We start from the raw sequence: 17,470 nt of genomic DNA on the forward strand, positions 1-17,470 counted from the left end.
TCTTGAGGAACTCTTGTGATTCTTGCGGCAGACAGTTCTGACAGAGTGTGTTGTAAAGGTAGCAGCTGGCCCATCTCTCACTGCTGTCTGCTTTCGCTGTCCAGCCCTGCCCTGCCAGAAGAACAGCCACTACACCGAGTGTGCCACACCCTGCCCAGCTACCTGCACGGACATCTACGCCCCCTCGACCTGTGAGAACCACCGGCCGTGTGTGGAGGGCTGCGAGTGTGATGAGAACTTCGTACTGAGCGATGACCGATGCGTGGCCTTGGCTGACTGCGGCTGCATCGACTACAACGGTGACTACCATGAGGTAATGGCTGGCCTCCCATGGCGGCCTCAGCTGTGGAGGTTGGTGCGTCCGGTGGGCACGCGTGGCGTTTCCTGCCTTTTTGGGTCATTGCCCTTGACCTTCAGCCCTTCATAGTTTAACCAAATCACTTCCGAGCAAGGGGCAGGAGGTTGCCACTCAGCCCCTCAATCCCTGGTCCACCATCCATTGGCTGGTCTGACTGTCACCTCAAATCCACATTCTATCTCCGTCCCCTTAACCTTTGAACCCCTTTCTGAGAACCCTTCTGATTCCACCTTCCGCTGCCACTACTTTTCAGGAAGACTTCCAAACATCATCCACCCACTGAAAGGAAACGAAAATGCATGATTTCTGTTTTAAATGGGCAGCCCCTGATTTTTAAAGTGACCCCACTGCCGGGTTCTCCATGTCCACCCGGTCTCAACCCCTCAGTGATCTCCCCTGTTTCCGTCAGGTTGCCTATCACTCTTCAATGGATACAACTCCAGTGTGCCCAACCTTTCCTCAGAAATATCGTCTCCGATCCAGGGATTAGTCTGGTAAATCTCCTCTGAGCTGCCTCCAACACGTTCACTTCCGGTCTCTCTGCTATTGCTAAACTTGAAAGGGGTGCGGAAAAGATTTGCAAGGATCTTGCCACAGTTGGAGGGTTTCAGGAGAGGAAGAGGCTACATGTGTGTTTTGAGTCAAGATTAGAGTGTGGTGCTGGAAAAGCACAGCAGGTCAGGCAGCAGCCAAGGAGCAGGAGAATCGACGCTTCGGGCAAAAGCCCTTCATCAGGAATTCCTGATTCCTGATGAAGGGCTTTTGCCCGAAACATCGATTCTCCTGCTCCTCGGATGCTGCCTGACCTGCTGTGCTTTTCCAGCACCACACTCTAATCTTGACTCTAATCTCCAGCATCTTCAGTACCCACTTTCGCCAAGCATATGTTTTCAGCCAATGAGGTCCTTTCACGTTTGGAGAATAAGCCCAGTTATGGAGTCATACTACACAGAAACAGTCCCTCTTTGGTCCAACCAGTCCACGCTAACTAGGTTCCTGATGAAGGGCTTATGCCTGAAACATCGATTCTCCTGCTCCTCGGATGCTGCCTGACCTGCTGAACTTTTCCAGCACCACACTCTCTCGACTCTGATCTCCAACATCTGCAGTCCTCACTTTTCCTGAACCAGGGATCCCCCCCAAGACTAAACTGCCTGCGCTTGGCCCCTACCCTTTTCTTACTCATGTACTTATCCAAATGTCTTTTAAACTGTACCTGCATCCACCACTTCCTCTGGCAGTTCATTCCACACACGAACCACCCTCTGTGTAAATCAATTTGCCCCTCTCTCTCCTCTCACCTTAAAAAAGTCCCTCTTTAGTCTTGAAATCCCCCAAGGAACAGCCCTTGGCTATTCACCCTATCCATGCCCCTCAAAATTTATAAACCTCTATGAGGTCTGCCTTCAATCTCCAATGCTTCAGGGAAAGACGTCCCAGCCTATCAACTCTTCCTCGTCACCTCAAACCCTCCACTCCTGGTAAATCATTTCTGAACAGTCTCCATTTTAATAACATCCTTCCTATAACTGGGCAACCAGAAATACTTACCGCACTCCTGAAGTGGCCTCACCAACGTCTGGAACAACCCCAACATGATGTCTCGACTCCTATGATCAAAAGGTCTGAGCAATGAAGGCAAGTGTGCTAAATGCCCACCCTGACACAAACTTCAAAGATTATGTACCTGAACCCCTAGGTCTCTCTGTTCTACGACGCTGCCCAGGGCCCCACCCTTAATTGTAAAAAAAAGTCCTGTCGTTGTTCATTTTACCAAAATACACTCCCTCACATTTATCCAAATTAAACTCCATCTGCCACTCCTCAGCCCATTGGCCCAGCTGGTCAAGATCTCTTTGTAATCTTAGATAACCTTCTTCACCGATGAAGGGCTTATGCCTGAAACGTCGATTCTCCTGCTCCTCGGATGCTGCCTGACTGACTGTGCTTTTCCAGCACCACACTCTCTCGACTCTGATCTGCAGTCCTCACTTTCTCCTAACCTTCTTCGCTATCCACTATACCATCAATTTCAGTGTTATCCACCAAATTCCCATCCAACTCGATTACATGAATGACAGTGGAGCCAGCAGATGTTCAGGTCAGGGTGGATTGACCATGCTAAATTGCCCATAGTGTTAGGTGCATTGGTCAGAGGGAAATGGGTCTGGGTGGGTTACTCTTCGGAGGGTCGGTGTGGACTGGTTGGGCCGAAGGGCCTGTTTCCACACTGTAGGGAATCTAAACTGTTGGTCCAGTCCGGCAATCAACCTTCCGTCACGGTCAGGGATGTTGTGGTTTTAAACGAGGAGAGAGCCTGACTCCCTTTTAATGTTTTCTGATGTGTGTGTGTGTGTGTGTGTGTTTTTACACAGTCAGGCGATACCTGGCTGAACAAGCACTGTGACACAAAGTGTACCTGCAAGAAAGGACACCTGCGCTGCAAGAGACACAAGTGTGTGGAGAACTCAGTGTGTGCCTTGAAGAAGAATGGAAAATACAAGTGTACGCCGGTCGGTAAGTCACCGTTGCACTCTCTCCCAACCCCCACCCCCCCCCCCACCCTCCTCACATTCTTGCTCAGCTCCCTGCTGACATGGGTCAAACATTTAACCTCAATGACAGGACTGCACTGCACAACACTCGCAATGAGATCAGCGTTTGGTTCAAAGCCACTTTGAAGTCGGGATACTATTAAAGAAGTAGGATGTCCACTGACACAACGCCCTCTCTCGCTCGCGTGAAATTTTAGATTCCCTACAGTGTGGAAACAGGCCCTCCGGCCCAACCAGTCCACGCCGACCCTCCAAAGAGCAATCCACCCAGATCCACCTCCCTCTGACTAACGCACCGAACACTACGGGCAATTCACCCTAACGTGCACGTCTTTGGACTGTGGGTGGAAGTCGGGGAGCAAACCCACGCAGACACCGGGAGATCTTACAAACTCCACACAGACAGTCGCCCGAGACTGGAATTGAACCTGGGACCCTGGTGCTATGAGGCAGCAGTGCTAACCACTGAGTCACCATGCCGCCCCTAAAGGGGGTTAAAATAAAGGGGGTTAGAGGCTGAAAATCACTGCAGCAACCCACCATGCCTCCACCGTCCAAACCCATGACATCTATTGCAGAGCAGACCCCATCGAGATATTTTAGGAAGGTAGCCTAGACCCTAACCTTTTTCTTATTTTAAGAGCAAATGTGAAGCACCGTGCTCCAGATGCAATTCAATGGGTTACTCAACGTTAAGAAGAGATTTACCGAGATGGAAGGTTTGAGTTATAAGGAGAAGCTGGATAAGGGTGGGACTGTTTCCACTAGAACGTAAGAGGTTGAGAGGCGATCTGCTGGAAGTTTATAAAATAATGAGGGGTATAGATAAAGTTAACAGTAGGTGTCTTTGCCCTGGGGTGGGGGATTTCAAGATGAGGGGCACATTTTTAAGGTGAGAGGTGAAAGATATTATTAAAAAAATGGGGGCCATTTTTTTACACAGTGAGTATCATGTGTCTGGAATGAACTTCCTGAGGAAATGGTGGCTGTAGGTATAATTGCAATGTTTAAAAGACACTTGGATAAGTACATGAATAGGAAAGGTTTGGAGGGATATGGGTCAGGAGCAGGCAGGTAGTTTGGAATTATGTTCAGCATGGATTGGGTGGACTGAAAGGTCTGTTTCCTTGCTGTATGGCTCTATGACTTTAGTTAAAATACAACCAAAGAAAGAGAAATCTATAATAACTTAAATCCATTGGAAAACTTAACTGAATAATAGATTCAGTACCTATTACTAATTAACTGTTGCAATACAGTAACATCCCATAAACACACCCCTTGGCTAAAAGGAAAATTGAGACACACGCAATTCTCCAATCCAGGAGGGAAAGAAAACATCAAGAGGAAATTCAGAGAGAGGAACAGCGAGGAGATATTCACTGGAGCTCCTAACTCTTTTGAGACCCCACTAGCGACTGAGAAACCAAAACCTGATTTGTGAGAGCTGGCCACATCCCATTCAGGCTGTATTAAACAAAAAAAACCAAAGCCTCCCAAGCTGTTTACCCCAGACTGCTCAGTACCTCGGCCTTAAAATCTCTCAACAAAAAAAGGATGAAATAATGTCTTAAGGTGGCTGCACTGCCATACCTCTTCCACTCAGACTGACAAGGGCAGCAGATGCATAGGAACACCATGGGGCCATCATTTGGCATTTTGCAGAATACAATTCACTATGTAAAGAAATTCTCCCTGTCTTGCCCTTTTACCAATCTCTTCTTGCCACTCTTTCACATGCCAAGGCCAACCTGTCCCTAATTGCCGGGGACATTTCAGAGGACAATTAAGAGTCAACTCCAGTGGTTTGCATCTGGAGTCACATGTAGTCCTCATCCTATTGTAGATTTCCCTTCACTAAAGTGACGATGATGCCTCAACCAACATGACAATAGTTTTGCTGTCTCTGTCAATGAGACATGTTTTATATTTCACATTTACAACTGCATTTAAATTCCACCAGCTGCCGTGGTGGGACTTGAACCCCTCTCTGTAAAGTATTAGCCTGGGACTCCCGATTCCTAGTCCAATGACATTACTACCTAATCAAGAGATGGACGCTACTAAGTCAAAAGATTGTAGGTGGGAACAAAGCACAGTGGTTAGCATTACTGCCTCACAACACCAGGGACCTGGGTTTGATTCCAGCCTCAGGTGACTGTCTGTGTGGTGTTTGTACACTCTCCCTGTATCTGTGAGGGTTTCCTCCCACAGTCCAAAGATGTGCTGGTTAGATGGATTGGCCATGGGAAATGCAGAGATAGGGCAGGATGGAGCACCTGGGTGGGTTGGTCTTCAGAAGGACCGTGTGGATTTGATGGGCTGAATGGCCTGCTTCCGCACTGTAGGGATTCTCTAAATGACTGGAACTCCTTAATTACTCTGTCAGAACCTTCATGATTTTGAACACGCACACAACCTTCTCTCCCCGAACAATCTCAGTTCCTCTTCAGTTAAATAACGATGGTTGTAATTCTAATCTGTTTGCCTCTGACCAGCTTTCGAGACGTGCCTGATCTCGGGCGACCCTCACTATCTGACCTTCGATGGCCTCGCCCACCACTTCCAAGGCAAGGGCACTTACACCCTGGTCACCACCCACAACATTTCCGAGGCCCTGCAGCCGATCAACATCGAAGGCAAGAACGAAGTGAGGAACAGGAACACAAAGATCTCCTATCTGTCTGCAGTTTACATCAAAGTTTACGGCCACTCCATCGAATTCCACAAGAAGAAACGTTTCTTGGTGAGGGCATCTTTTTACTGTTTCTCTGGTGTAGGAACATGATGCCATTTGGCCCATTGATCCTGGACTAGCATTCATTATGATCAAGGCTGATCGAACACTCCAATCCCTTTTACCCACCACATCCCCATAACCATAAATCTATTGACCTCTACCTCAAAAATACCCACAGACTGAATTTCCAGTGATACAGAATTCCAAAGGCTCACAACTCTCCATGTAGAAAGATTTCTCCTCATCTTGAACGTAAGCGGCATTCCCCTTATTTTGTAAAACTGTACTCCCTGGTTCCAAACTCCCCAGCCACGGGATAGTTCTAACCTGCATCTTTCTGGTTAATTGTTTTATAAGTTTCAATGAGCGCTCACCTCCAATTCTTCAAAACTCTAGAGAGTACAGGACAATGTTTCTTTGTCGGACTGATCCACCATCCCTGGGAACACGTTTGGTTGCAGACTCATCGAGTCATACAGCACAGAAACAGACCCTTCAGTCCAACCCGTCCATGCCGACCAGATATCCCAACCCAATCTAGTCCCATTGGCCAGCACTTTGGCCCATGTTCCTCTAAACCCTTCCTATTCATATACCCATCCAGATGCCTTTTAAATGTTGTCATTATACCAGCCTCCACCACTTCCTCTGGCAGCTCATTCCATACACGTACCACCCTCTGTGTGAAAAAGCTGCCCCTCAGGTCCCTTTTAAATCATTCCCCTCTTACATTAAACCCTGCCCCCTAGTTTTGGACTGCCCTATTCTGGGGTAAAAAAGATCTTGGCTATCCGTGCTCTTCATGATTTTATAAGGTCACCCCCTCAGCCTCCGACACTCCAGGGAAAACAGCCCCAGCCTATTCAGCATCTCCCTATAGCTCAAATCCTCCAATCCTGGCAACATCCTTGTAAATGTTTTCTGGGCTCTTTTAAGTTTAACAACGTCCTTCCTATAGCAGGGAGACCAGAATTGCACGCAATATTCCGAAAGTGGTCTAACCAATGTCCTGTACAGCCACAACATGAACCCCCCCCCCACCCCAACTCTTCTATCCAATGCACTGACCAATAAAGGAAAGCATACCACACGCCTTCTTCACTATCCTGTCTACCTGTGACCCTCGCCTTCAAGGAACTCCATACCTGCACCCCAGAACTCCATCATGAACCTTCACTACAATCTCTTGATGGCAATAGTATCTTTCCTGACACCAAAGGAGACCAAAACTGCATACAGGTGTGGTCCAACCAAGCTGCTGTACCATGGTATCATAATGTTATATTGCATTAGCAGCTCTCTGTGGAGAACTTTGATGAAGGTAGGCCAATCACAACAGATTGGAGGTGCCAGGGTTGGTCTGGGGTGGACAAAGTCAGAAGTCACATGACCCAGGTTATAGTCCAATGGGTTTTCGATGAAATCACAAGCTTTCAGAATGTTGCTCCTTCATCACTTATGACTTTATGAGGTGTAATCATGGAGACAATCATTGGGTTGCAGGATGGAAAGAAATGGGTATGTGGGATCAGTTAAACAGACCCGTTGGATGTTTGTTTCCAAAATACTATCCTGTCTTATTATTATTAAGTGGACAAATATGGGTGGGTTGCGCTTCGGCGGGGCGGTGTGGACTTGTTGGGCCGAAGGGCCTGTTTCCACACTGTAAGTAATCTAATCTAATCTAATCTAATTATATGGTAACACAGAGGCTCAGTGGTTAGCACTTCTGCCTCACAGCATCAGGGTCCCAGGTTCGATTCCAGCCTCGGGTGACTGTCTGTGTGGAGTTTGCACATGCTCCCCGGGTCTGCTTGGGTTTCCTCTGGGTGCACTGGTTTCCTCCCACACTCCAAAGATGTGCGGGTCAGGAGAATTGGTCGTGCTAAATTGCCCTAAGTGTTAGGTGCATTAGTCAGAGGGAAATGGGTCTGGGTGGGTTACTCTTCGGAGGGTCAGTGTGGACTGGTTGGGCCAAAGGACCTGTTTCCACACTGTAGGGAATCTAATCTAATAACATTTTGAATCCTCATAGATGCAGGTACTGGCTAGGCCTGCATTGACTGTCCATCCCTAAATTCCAACTATTCAAGTGAGTAATCTATGATGGTTAAAAGACCAGGAAGTTTAATAGCACAGACACTTGATTTCTGGTTTCTCTGGTGATCTTGGACTGTTCAGTCAGGTCTCAGTTCTCAATCCAACCAAGGCTTCGGCCTTAGCTCTGCCGCCCTGGTATTTCCAGTCAGGGTGTTTTCTCATTCTGGCTGCGTTTTGGAATAAACCTCTTCACTTTCCTTCTTGACACAGTTGGACGATGAAAGGGTGATCCCACCTTACAAGTCGCGTGAAGGTTTCCATGTCTACCAGAGAGCCAGGACCCTCTACCTGGAGACGGACTTTGGCGTCTCAGTCAACTTTGACGGGAGAGAAAATGCAGGTGAGGGAGATTTTCAAAATGGCCGCTGCGGCGGAATCCAGCTGGTGTAGTGTGGCCTACCATGTAGTGGTGTGGTGGACCAAAGGGAGCCTGATTTTTTTTTCAACCAGTGAAATTGTGGGTTCAAAACCCACCATGGCCAGATATGGAATTGTTTCCAACAAGCCTAGAGCAAGCTGATAGTTGTGAACTGCTATTTTGTCTATTTGAATCCCCAGTTGAACCCATCTCCTCACGACCAACTCCTGAAGTGACTCAGCCCAATTGAAAACCCAGGAGGAGAAAGCAGTAAAACTGGCAAATGACTTATGGTGATCTGACCAGCTTCAAAGTGGGGGGGGGGCTAGTTCAACCAGTACATTTATTTCCCACTACTACTGTTTTCTAAACATTATTTATCTCCTCTGGGGAAGTCCTGATACATTTTCCCCAAGATAAATAAGTGAGAGAGAAAATACCTTGGGAATTTTACAGATAGTGATACTAACCTGTGGCCAAGTCACTGTCTGGATCTCAAATGTTGAAATGCTCTTGCAAAATGTAAGATGGGGACATGTGTCCGGTGCTGGTGGGACAGCACTGTGGGGTCAACGTAGAATCCTTACAGTATCCGAACAGCATCCTGCCCAGCCAGCTCCCTGTCCTATCCCTGTAATCTAGCACTTCTCACAGCTAACCCACCTGCCTTGCACATTCCTGGGCACTACGGGGTAATTTACTAATGCCAATCCACCTAATGTGAGCATGCAATCATAGAGATGTACAGCACAGACACAGACCCTTCGGTCCAACTCCCCCATGCTGACCAGATATGCTAACCTAATCTAGTCCCATTTGCCAGCACTTGGTCCACATCCCTCTAAACCCTTCCTATTCATGTACCCATCCAGATGCCTTTTAAATGTTGTAATTGTACCAGCCTCCACCACTTCCTCTGGCAGCTCATTCCCTACATCTTTGGACTGTGGGAGGAATCTGGAGCACCCTGGAGGAAACCCACGCAGACACGGGGAGAACATGCAAGCTCCACATAGACAGTCGCCCCAGGGTGGGATCGAACTTGGTTCTGTAAGGCCTTAAGACCCTGGCGATAATACTCGCATCTCTTCGACTAATGTATGCGCTGCCTCATCCAACCCTTTTATCTTCCTCCAGATATTATTATCCCGAGCCTGTACAAGAGAAAGGTCCGAGGGCTGTGTGGCACATACGATGGTAGGTACAGGAATGACTTTACATTGCCCGATGGCACACGTGTTTCCAGTCTGAATGTGTTCGGGAACAGCTGGAAGGTGGAGGATAGGGACGATGATGACTACGACTGGGAGGGAGATGACGATGACGATGACGACGACAATGAGGATGACAACGAAGATAGCCGGATGAGACAGAAGCCGCAGGAATCCAACAGGCAGAGGTACAGGTGAGTAGGAGCGAAGGTGAAACATCAGATTCAGGGCTCCGGTAAGTTTGGTAAGTGCGCAGGGAAGAGAGACTTGCGCTCATCTTGAGACTTTTCACAACCTCAGCACCTCCTGAAGAGACTCACAACCAATTAAGTCCCATTGTGACGTCGGAAATTCGGCCTCATGTTGTGGCACAACAAGATCCCACAAGCAGCATCAGCGATGATAGTGGTGGCGAGAGCAGAAACTCATCTGATTCACTCAGGCCCATTAGGGAATCCCTACTGGCCTGGCCTGCATGTGACTGTACACCCAAGGCACCAACGGCAGGGCAGCACGGTGGCTCAATAGTTAACGCTATTGCTTCACAGCGCCAGCAACCTGGGTTCGATCCCACCTTTGGGCGACTGTCTGTGTGGAGTTTGCACATTCTCCCCGTGTCTGCGTGGGTTTCCTCCGGGTGCTCCGGTTTCCTCTCACAGTCCAAAGATGTGTAAGTCAGGTGAATTGGCCATGTTAAATTGCCCACTGTGTCCAGGGATGTGTAGGTTAGAGTGGATTGGCCATGCTAAATTACCCATAGTGTTCAGGATGTATAGGTTAGGGTGAATTGGCCATAGTAAATTACCCATAGTGTTCAGGGATGTGTAGGTTAGGGTGAATTGGCCATGGTAAATTGACCATAGTGTTTGGGGATGTGTAGGTTAGGGGTGAATTAATTGGCCATGATAAATTGCCCATAGTGCTCAGGGATGTGTGGGTTAGGTGTGTTAGTCAGGGGTAAATGTACAGTAATAAGGTAGGGGTAATGGGTCTGGGTGGGTTACTCTTCAGAGGGTCAGTGTAGATTTGTTAGGCCAAATGGCCTGTTTCCACACTGCAGGGAATCCATCTGTCCAATGTGGTTGACTCCTAACTGCCCTCTAAAATGGCTGAACATACCAGTCAGTACAAGAATTATCAGGGATGGGAACTAAATGTTGCCCATCGCCAGTGATGCCCACATTCCAAGAAAGGATAAAGAAAACAAAAAATTAGGTCTTTTAACTAAATGTTTGTCATGGACACCAGTGAAAACAATCTGGTTCCTTTTCAAAGATATTACAGTCAACCAAGTAGACTGTGGTTTTTATTTTGTTCATTCACAGGATAAGGGTCTCACTGGCTAGGCCCAGCATTTATTGCCCATCCCTAATTGCCTAGAGGGTGGGCCTAGAGTCATGTGTAGGCCAAACCAGATAAGGATAGCAGTTTCCTTCCCTAAAGGATATCAGTGAACCAGATGGGTTTTTCCAACAATGGATACATGGTCATCATTAGACTCTTAATTCCAGATTTGCTTTTTTTATTGAATTCAAGTTCCACCATCTGCTGTGGCTGGATTCAACCCTGGGTCCCCAGAACATTACCTGGGTCTCTTGATTAACAATGCCATTAGGTCATCACTCCCCTTGGGTGTCTCAAGTTGTGCTTCCCTATCTACAGTCTGAGTTGAGAGTGAGGGGAACACCACCATCCTTCTGTAATGTCACCATGACACACTGGGTTTCACTCTTTCTGAGTCAAAATGTTGTGATCCAATTTCCATTCCAAGGGCTTGAGGTCAAAATCGACGGTTGGCATTCCCAGAGGGTTATGAAATAGTGTCAGAGGTGCTACCTTTGCGATCTGCCTCCAACAAGTGTGTGTGAAAGAATCTGTAGCACTCTTTTGAAGACAGATGGGGGTATGATTTGGAGACAGAATATCTCCCCGACATTGGGACCAGTACTTATCTTGTGATCAGCGTTGCCAGAAGAGATAATCTGGCCACAATTATGTGGTAAAGCCTTGGCTGGATCAATCAGAGTCAACCCCACCTGATTTAAACATAAACAAAGCTCGGCAGTTAACTGTCAGTCATCGTCTAATTGGGTTCATTCTCCCTGGCAGTGCCTCAACTCATCAAAGTCCAGTTGCTACCACAGTTAGGCAGTAGTGTGGGAGTAAAAACATAAACTAGAAAGAGAAACAAAAAGAAAAATAATTTTTAAAAAAAGGAAAAAAATCAAAGTCCAGTTGCCAACTAATCCTCACTGTCTTTGCATGCAGTATGAACGTGTTGTCCCCCCCTTTATGTTGGTATTCTTGCAAATTATCCTGACCAAGAAATTTCAACAACATGTGTCTTTTACTAGCAATAGGGTCGGTGTGGACTTTTTGGCCAAATGGCCTGTTTCCACACTGTAGGGAATCTAATCTTGGGGTGGCGCGGTGGCTCAGTGGTTAGCACTGCTGCCTCACAGCACCAGTGACCCGGGTTCAATTCCAGCCTCGGGCAACTGTCTGTGTGGAGTTTGCACATTTTCCCCGTGTCTGTGTGGATTTGTTCCGGTTTCCTCCCACAGTCCAAAGATGTGCGGGTCAGGTGAATTGACTGTGCTAAATTACCCATAGTGCTAGGTGCATTCATCAGAGGGAAATGGGTCTGGGTAGGTTACTCTTCGGAGGGTCGGTGTGGACTGGTTGGGCCGAAGGATCTGTTTCCACACTGTAGGGAATCTACTCTAATCTACAGAGTCTGGGATTCCTGAGGTTATGATAGGTGCCTTCAAGTTATTTGAGTAAACCGTTTGATTGATCCTTTGCCTACAGTTACTCCTAGCAACTTTGCTTTTTTTAATTCACTTCAAGAATGTGGGTGTCGCTGGCTGTTCCAGCATTAACTGCCTATCCCTAACAGCCTCTGAGAAGCGTGGTAATGGGCTGCTTTTCTACAAACAAACACACTTGTGAGACAGTTTTTTGTCAACTGAAGCCCGATCATTTTAACTCTCGATTATAACAATTGATACAAAATTGTCAAAGCTCTCATCCAACTTGAGTGTGCTGTTAAGGGGAAAGCAGGGAGGGAGGTGCCATTGGTGAGGTTCTTAAAGAACCAGCAAGAGGCACATTGGACCAGACATCCAGCTTCTGTGCGTGTACGACTGTGAGATATCAGGGTCTCTTCCAGCCTGCTGGAGGGTGTAAGCTGCAAGGATGAAGGTAGTCTGTCCTTCATTGCGGGATCTTTCTTTCAGTTGCAATTTCTGTGTGTTACAGGCGTGAAATCGTCGGCGAGGACAGTGGCCCCGAGCCAGAGACAGGTTTTACAGCAGCATGTAGCCCTGACCAACTGGCTGTGATGAACAGTACGGCTTACTGCTGGGCAATTGCAGACCCTCAGGGGCCATTCCGAGACTGCCATTACAATGTTGACCCGGAACAATATTACCAGTAAGCAAAATCCAACCTCATTAGCTCCGATGGGGTCTTATCCGTGCGGTGAGAGGGAGGTGGGATTTTAGATTTTTCAGACATGTGGAACGATTTCCCTTCCTTGCTATCACTGCCAGTGACACTGATACCGGCTCTGGGATGTGGGTTTGCTTGCTGAGCTGGAAGGTTTGTTTTCAGATGTTTCATCACCATACTAGGACACATCTTCAGTGAGCCTCCGAATGAAGCACTGGTGGTGTAGCCTGCATTCTATTTACATTTTTGAGTTTGGTGATGTCAGTTCCCTGTGGTGACATCATTTCCTATGGCGATGTCATTTCCTATTTTATTCTCTGGTGGGGGGGGCAAATGGGCTGTTAAAGGCCATAAGCAGTGACAGACTGGGCTGCGTGCATAGATGTGATTAATTTTGTTGGTCTCCATGCTTAAGGAAGAATTAATCTGCATTGGAGCCAATTCAACAAAGGTTCAATAAATTGGCCAAGACAAATATTGACTAGATCACCATCTAGGGACCTGCTCTTGGAGGTACCACTGAATTAATGGTGGCAGGGGGTAGTGTTTCTACTGCGCCACAAGAACCCCTAAAAAACGGAATGCTTCACAAATCTTAATTTTGTTAGTGATAAGTTGGAGTGACTGCCACTAGTCCCCTCCTGTGGTTTTCAGAGTTTCCTAAACCAAAGCCAGCAATAAGCCTGCCCTGATAATATTTCACATGCCAGGGTAACTCTCCCCTTAGGATCCCTTAGAAGGTTCCAGAATGCATCTTCTCAGATACCATTCCCTTCCCTCCTTCATTTGGCTGTACATTGTAAGGCCAAACAGCCTCTCCCCTCTGCTGACCACCTAGAATGGCTGTCTGTGACATACATTCATTTGTAGGGAAGCCTGTAACCTGATCTCAAAATTGGCTTCCAGTGCCCTCTTCCCCATGGCAATATGAAACACATCGGCTTTGCATTCAGGTAGAAATGTTGATCATAGAATTATTATAGCAGTCAGCCATTCAGCCCATCACCCAATGCCATTCCTCCGCCTTCTCCCTATACATTCTTCCTTTTCAGACAATAATCAAGCTCCTCTTGAAAGCCTCGATTGAACCCGCCTCCACCACCCTTTCAGACAGTCCATTCCAAACCCTAAGCATTTGCATGAAAAAAGTTTCTCATGTCGCCATTGGCTAATTCTCTTCAACCTGTGTCCTTCCATTCTCAATCCTTCCACCAATGGGAACTGTCTCTCCCTTTCTACTCTGCCCAGAGCTTTCGTGACTTTGAACACTGTAGTCAAACCTTCTGTCAACCTTCTCTCCTCTATAGAACATAACCCCAGTTCTCCAATTTATCTATGTAAATTGAAGCTCCTCATCCTTGGAACCACACTGCTGAGCTTTTCCTGCACTCTCTTCAATGTCTTTCCTCAAAAGTGTGGCAACCAGAACTGGTTGAAACACTCTAGGGTAGAGGGCAACCCCATGTTCTTTCCAAGTTTAACATAACCTCCTTGCTCTTGTGCTCTCCATCGCTATTAATATAGCCTGGGATCTGTAAAGTTTACTCACCGCTCCCTTAATCTGTCCTGTCACCTTTGATGACTTTACCATATATATGCCCAGGTCCCTCTATTCCTGCACCCTCTTTAGAATTGTAACCTCTATCTTATATTGTCTCTGTATATTCATTTTACAATCATGTCACACTTCTTTTCATTAACTTTCACCCGCCACTTGTCTTCCCATTTACCATCGATCTAAACCATCCTCCCCACAGTTACAGCACTTCAGATTTTAGTATCACCTGTAAATCCTGAGGATGAGTACGGTGCAACCAAGGTTGTTAATATAATCAGGTAAAACGATTGCGTCCTCTGGGGAATCTACTACAAATCTTCTCCCAGCCTAAAAACACCATCCCTTAACAATTACTCTCTGCTTCCTGTCACTCAGCCACAGTGATTCAGTGGTTAGCACTGCTGCCTCACAGCACCAGGGACCCGGATTTGATCCCGGCCTTGGGTTATTGTGTGGAGTTTTCATGTCTGTGCGGGTTTCCTCCCTGAGTCCAAAGATGTGCCGGTTAGGTGGATTGGCTGTGGGAAACTGCTGATGGTGTATAGGTGAGGTGAGTTAGCCTTTGGAAATGCAAGGGTATGGGTGGGATGTCCTTCAGAGGATTGGTGTGAACTTGATGGGCCGAATGGCCTGTAAGGATTCTATTCTATGATTTACATCCAGGTTGCTACTGTCACTTTTATTGCATGAGCTCACAAATCCACTAATTGGGCTTTAACAAATGTCTTCTGAAAATCCTTACATCTACAACATTGCCCTCAATGACCTTTTCTGTTTTTATTTGTTAGCTTGTCAACAGGATCCAGCATGTTAATTAAATGTGGTTTGCCCTTAAAAAAAAAACCATGCTTTTCTTGGGTTTATTCATTAAACAGTTTTTGTCCAAGTGGCTATGAATCTTGTTTCAAATAATTGTTCTCTGAAACGTGCCTGCCACTGAAGTTGAACTGTCTGGTCTATAGCTACAGGCTTACCTGGACAAGTGTAACATTTACTATCAGCTACTGCAGGTTCCTGCCTCTAGGTTAAGATGGAGGTGCTGAAGGCTGTCTTCTGCTCCAACAGGAACTGTCTATTTGACCTGTGCCAGTTCTACAACAATTCCGAGATGCTGTGTGCCAGCTACGAGACATATGTTCAGGTCTGCCAGACAAATGGGACCACCCTGTCGAACTGGAGGCGAGAAACCAGCTGTGGTGAGTGTGGGGGTGAAACTCAGGGAAGAAGTCTTGGTAGGAGGGCACTGTTAATTCCTTGCCCCAGACCAGAATGGCTATTGCAAGTCGTCTCTGAATCCTTTATAGTCTCTATAATTCAGGGAGGCAGTGGCCTAGTGGTATTATCGCTAGACTGTTAATCCAGAGACCTCAGGTAATGTTCTGGGAACCAAGGTTCAAATCCCATCAGAGCAGTAAAGTCTGGAAGTAAGAGTTTATTGATGACTGTAAGTCCATTACTGTTTGTTAGGGGGAAAACCCATCTGGTTCATTAATGCCCCATTAGGGAAGGAAGCTGCCATCCTTACCCAGTCTGGCCTACATGTGACTCCAGACCCACAGCAACGTGGTTTACTCTTAACTGCCCTCTGAGCAATTAGAGATGGGCAATAAATGTTGACTTGGCCAGCCATGTCCTCATTCCGTGAATGAATTTTAAAAAAACAAATACAGGAGGGAGTCACAGGGTTAGTGGAGATGATGGTGTATGGGATAACATCGCTGGACTTATAACCCAGCAGCCCAGTCAAATACAGTACACAATCCTTTATCAGCAACCCTCGGGACCAGCTGGTTTCCGGAATTTTTTAGATTTCCGAATAAGTGACAGTTTAGTGTTGAGATTTACCAAACAGCAGAGATACCTGTGAGTACTACAAGCCCTGAGACAGAATTGATGTCTACCAGTGCTGGGCCATGCCCCCAGCCTACCTCTGAGTGACGTGGGTTAAGTGGGTGTGCAGATGGGTTAACTGTTTGCACGCCAGGCAACCTTGTTACGCAGAAAAAAAACTTCACGAGAAAAACTTCGGATAGCTGAGCTTTTCAGATTTTGGGATTTCAGATAAAGGACTGTGCACCTGTACTCTGAGGACATGTGTTCAAATCCACCAGTGGATTTTAAGTTCAGTTAATAAATCTGGAACTCAAAGCTACACTCTTAATAATGACCATGGCAACTATCATTGATTGACATGAAAAATCTCATCTGCTTCACTCACGTCCTTTTCGTAAAATCTCTTATGTGTGGCCATTCAGTCCATCGAGTCCACACGGACCCACGATCAGCATCCCACCAGTCCCACCCCATCTCCATGCCTAACCCACCTAGCCTGCACATCCCTGGAGCAATTTAGCATGGCCAATTCACCTGACCTGCACATCTTTGGACTGTGGGAGGAAACCAGAGCAAACGCGGGGAGAACATGCAAACTCCACACAGACAGCCGCCCGAGGCTGGAATCGAACCTGGGACCCTGGTGCTGTGAGGCAGCAGTGCTAACCACTGAGCCACCGGGAATACAGCATTTTTTGGGTCACACAGTCGACTGGAAGCGAGGACGCTAAGAGATGATTTAGGGAAGGTGTACAAAATTGGCAGCGCGGTGGTTAGCACAGCTGCCTCACAGTGCCGGGGAACCGGGTTCGATTCCAGCCTGGGGCAACTGTCTCCGTGGAGTTTGCACCATGACTGCGTGGGTTCCCGCTGGGCGCTCCTGGCGGAAATCCACAGGGAGAACATGCAAATCCCGCTCAGACAGAACCCAGACCCCTGGGCACTGTGAAGCAGCAGTGCTAACCACTGAGCCACCATGCCACCCGTCCATAGTTCTTAAGTGACTTAACCTCTTGCCGCCTTTTGAGGCAGAGAGTTCCAGATGCCAGTTTATCAAATTGAGCCAGTGTTTGTAAGTTTGCTGCAATCAGGATAACTTTGACAATAGTGCTTCACTTGATTGTCATGATTTGGAGGTGCCAGTGTTGGACTGGGGTGGACAAGGTCAGAAGTCACACGACACCAGGTTATAGTCCAACAGGTTTACTTGAAATCACAAGATTTCGGGGCACTGCTCCGTCATCAGGTGAAGAGAAGCACACAGGTACAGAAATTACAGTCGGAGAGATCAAAAGATCATACAA

The 17,470-nt window shown here is 47.1% G+C and overlaps 1 protein-coding gene across 1 annotated transcript in view; it reads left to right on the forward strand.

Moving 5' to 3' along the window:
* Positions 1–17,470, forward strand: part of LOC140492433 (zonadhesin-like) — a 146,036-nt gene that overhangs the window by 109,657 nt on the left and 18,909 nt on the right. The window contains exons 38-44 of the mRNA XM_072591324.1: positions 105–313; positions 2,734–2,875; positions 5,412–5,659; positions 7,964–8,093; positions 9,249–9,516; positions 12,584–12,757; positions 15,399–15,529. Of these exons, the coding sequence (XP_072447425.1) occupies positions 105–313; positions 2,734–2,875; positions 5,412–5,659; positions 7,964–8,093; positions 9,249–9,516; positions 12,584–12,757; positions 15,399–15,529 (1,302 nt within the window). The remainder of the gene's footprint in view (positions 1–104; positions 314–2,733; positions 2,876–5,411; positions 5,660–7,963; positions 8,094–9,248; positions 9,517–12,583; positions 12,758–15,398; positions 15,530–17,470) is intronic.

The sequence above is a fragment of the Chiloscyllium punctatum genome, chromosome 21, assembly GCF_047496795.1.
Source record: "Chiloscyllium punctatum isolate Juve2018m chromosome 21, sChiPun1.3, whole genome shotgun sequence".
Lineage (NCBI taxonomy): Eukaryota > Metazoa > Chordata > Chondrichthyes > Orectolobiformes > Hemiscylliidae > Chiloscyllium > Chiloscyllium punctatum.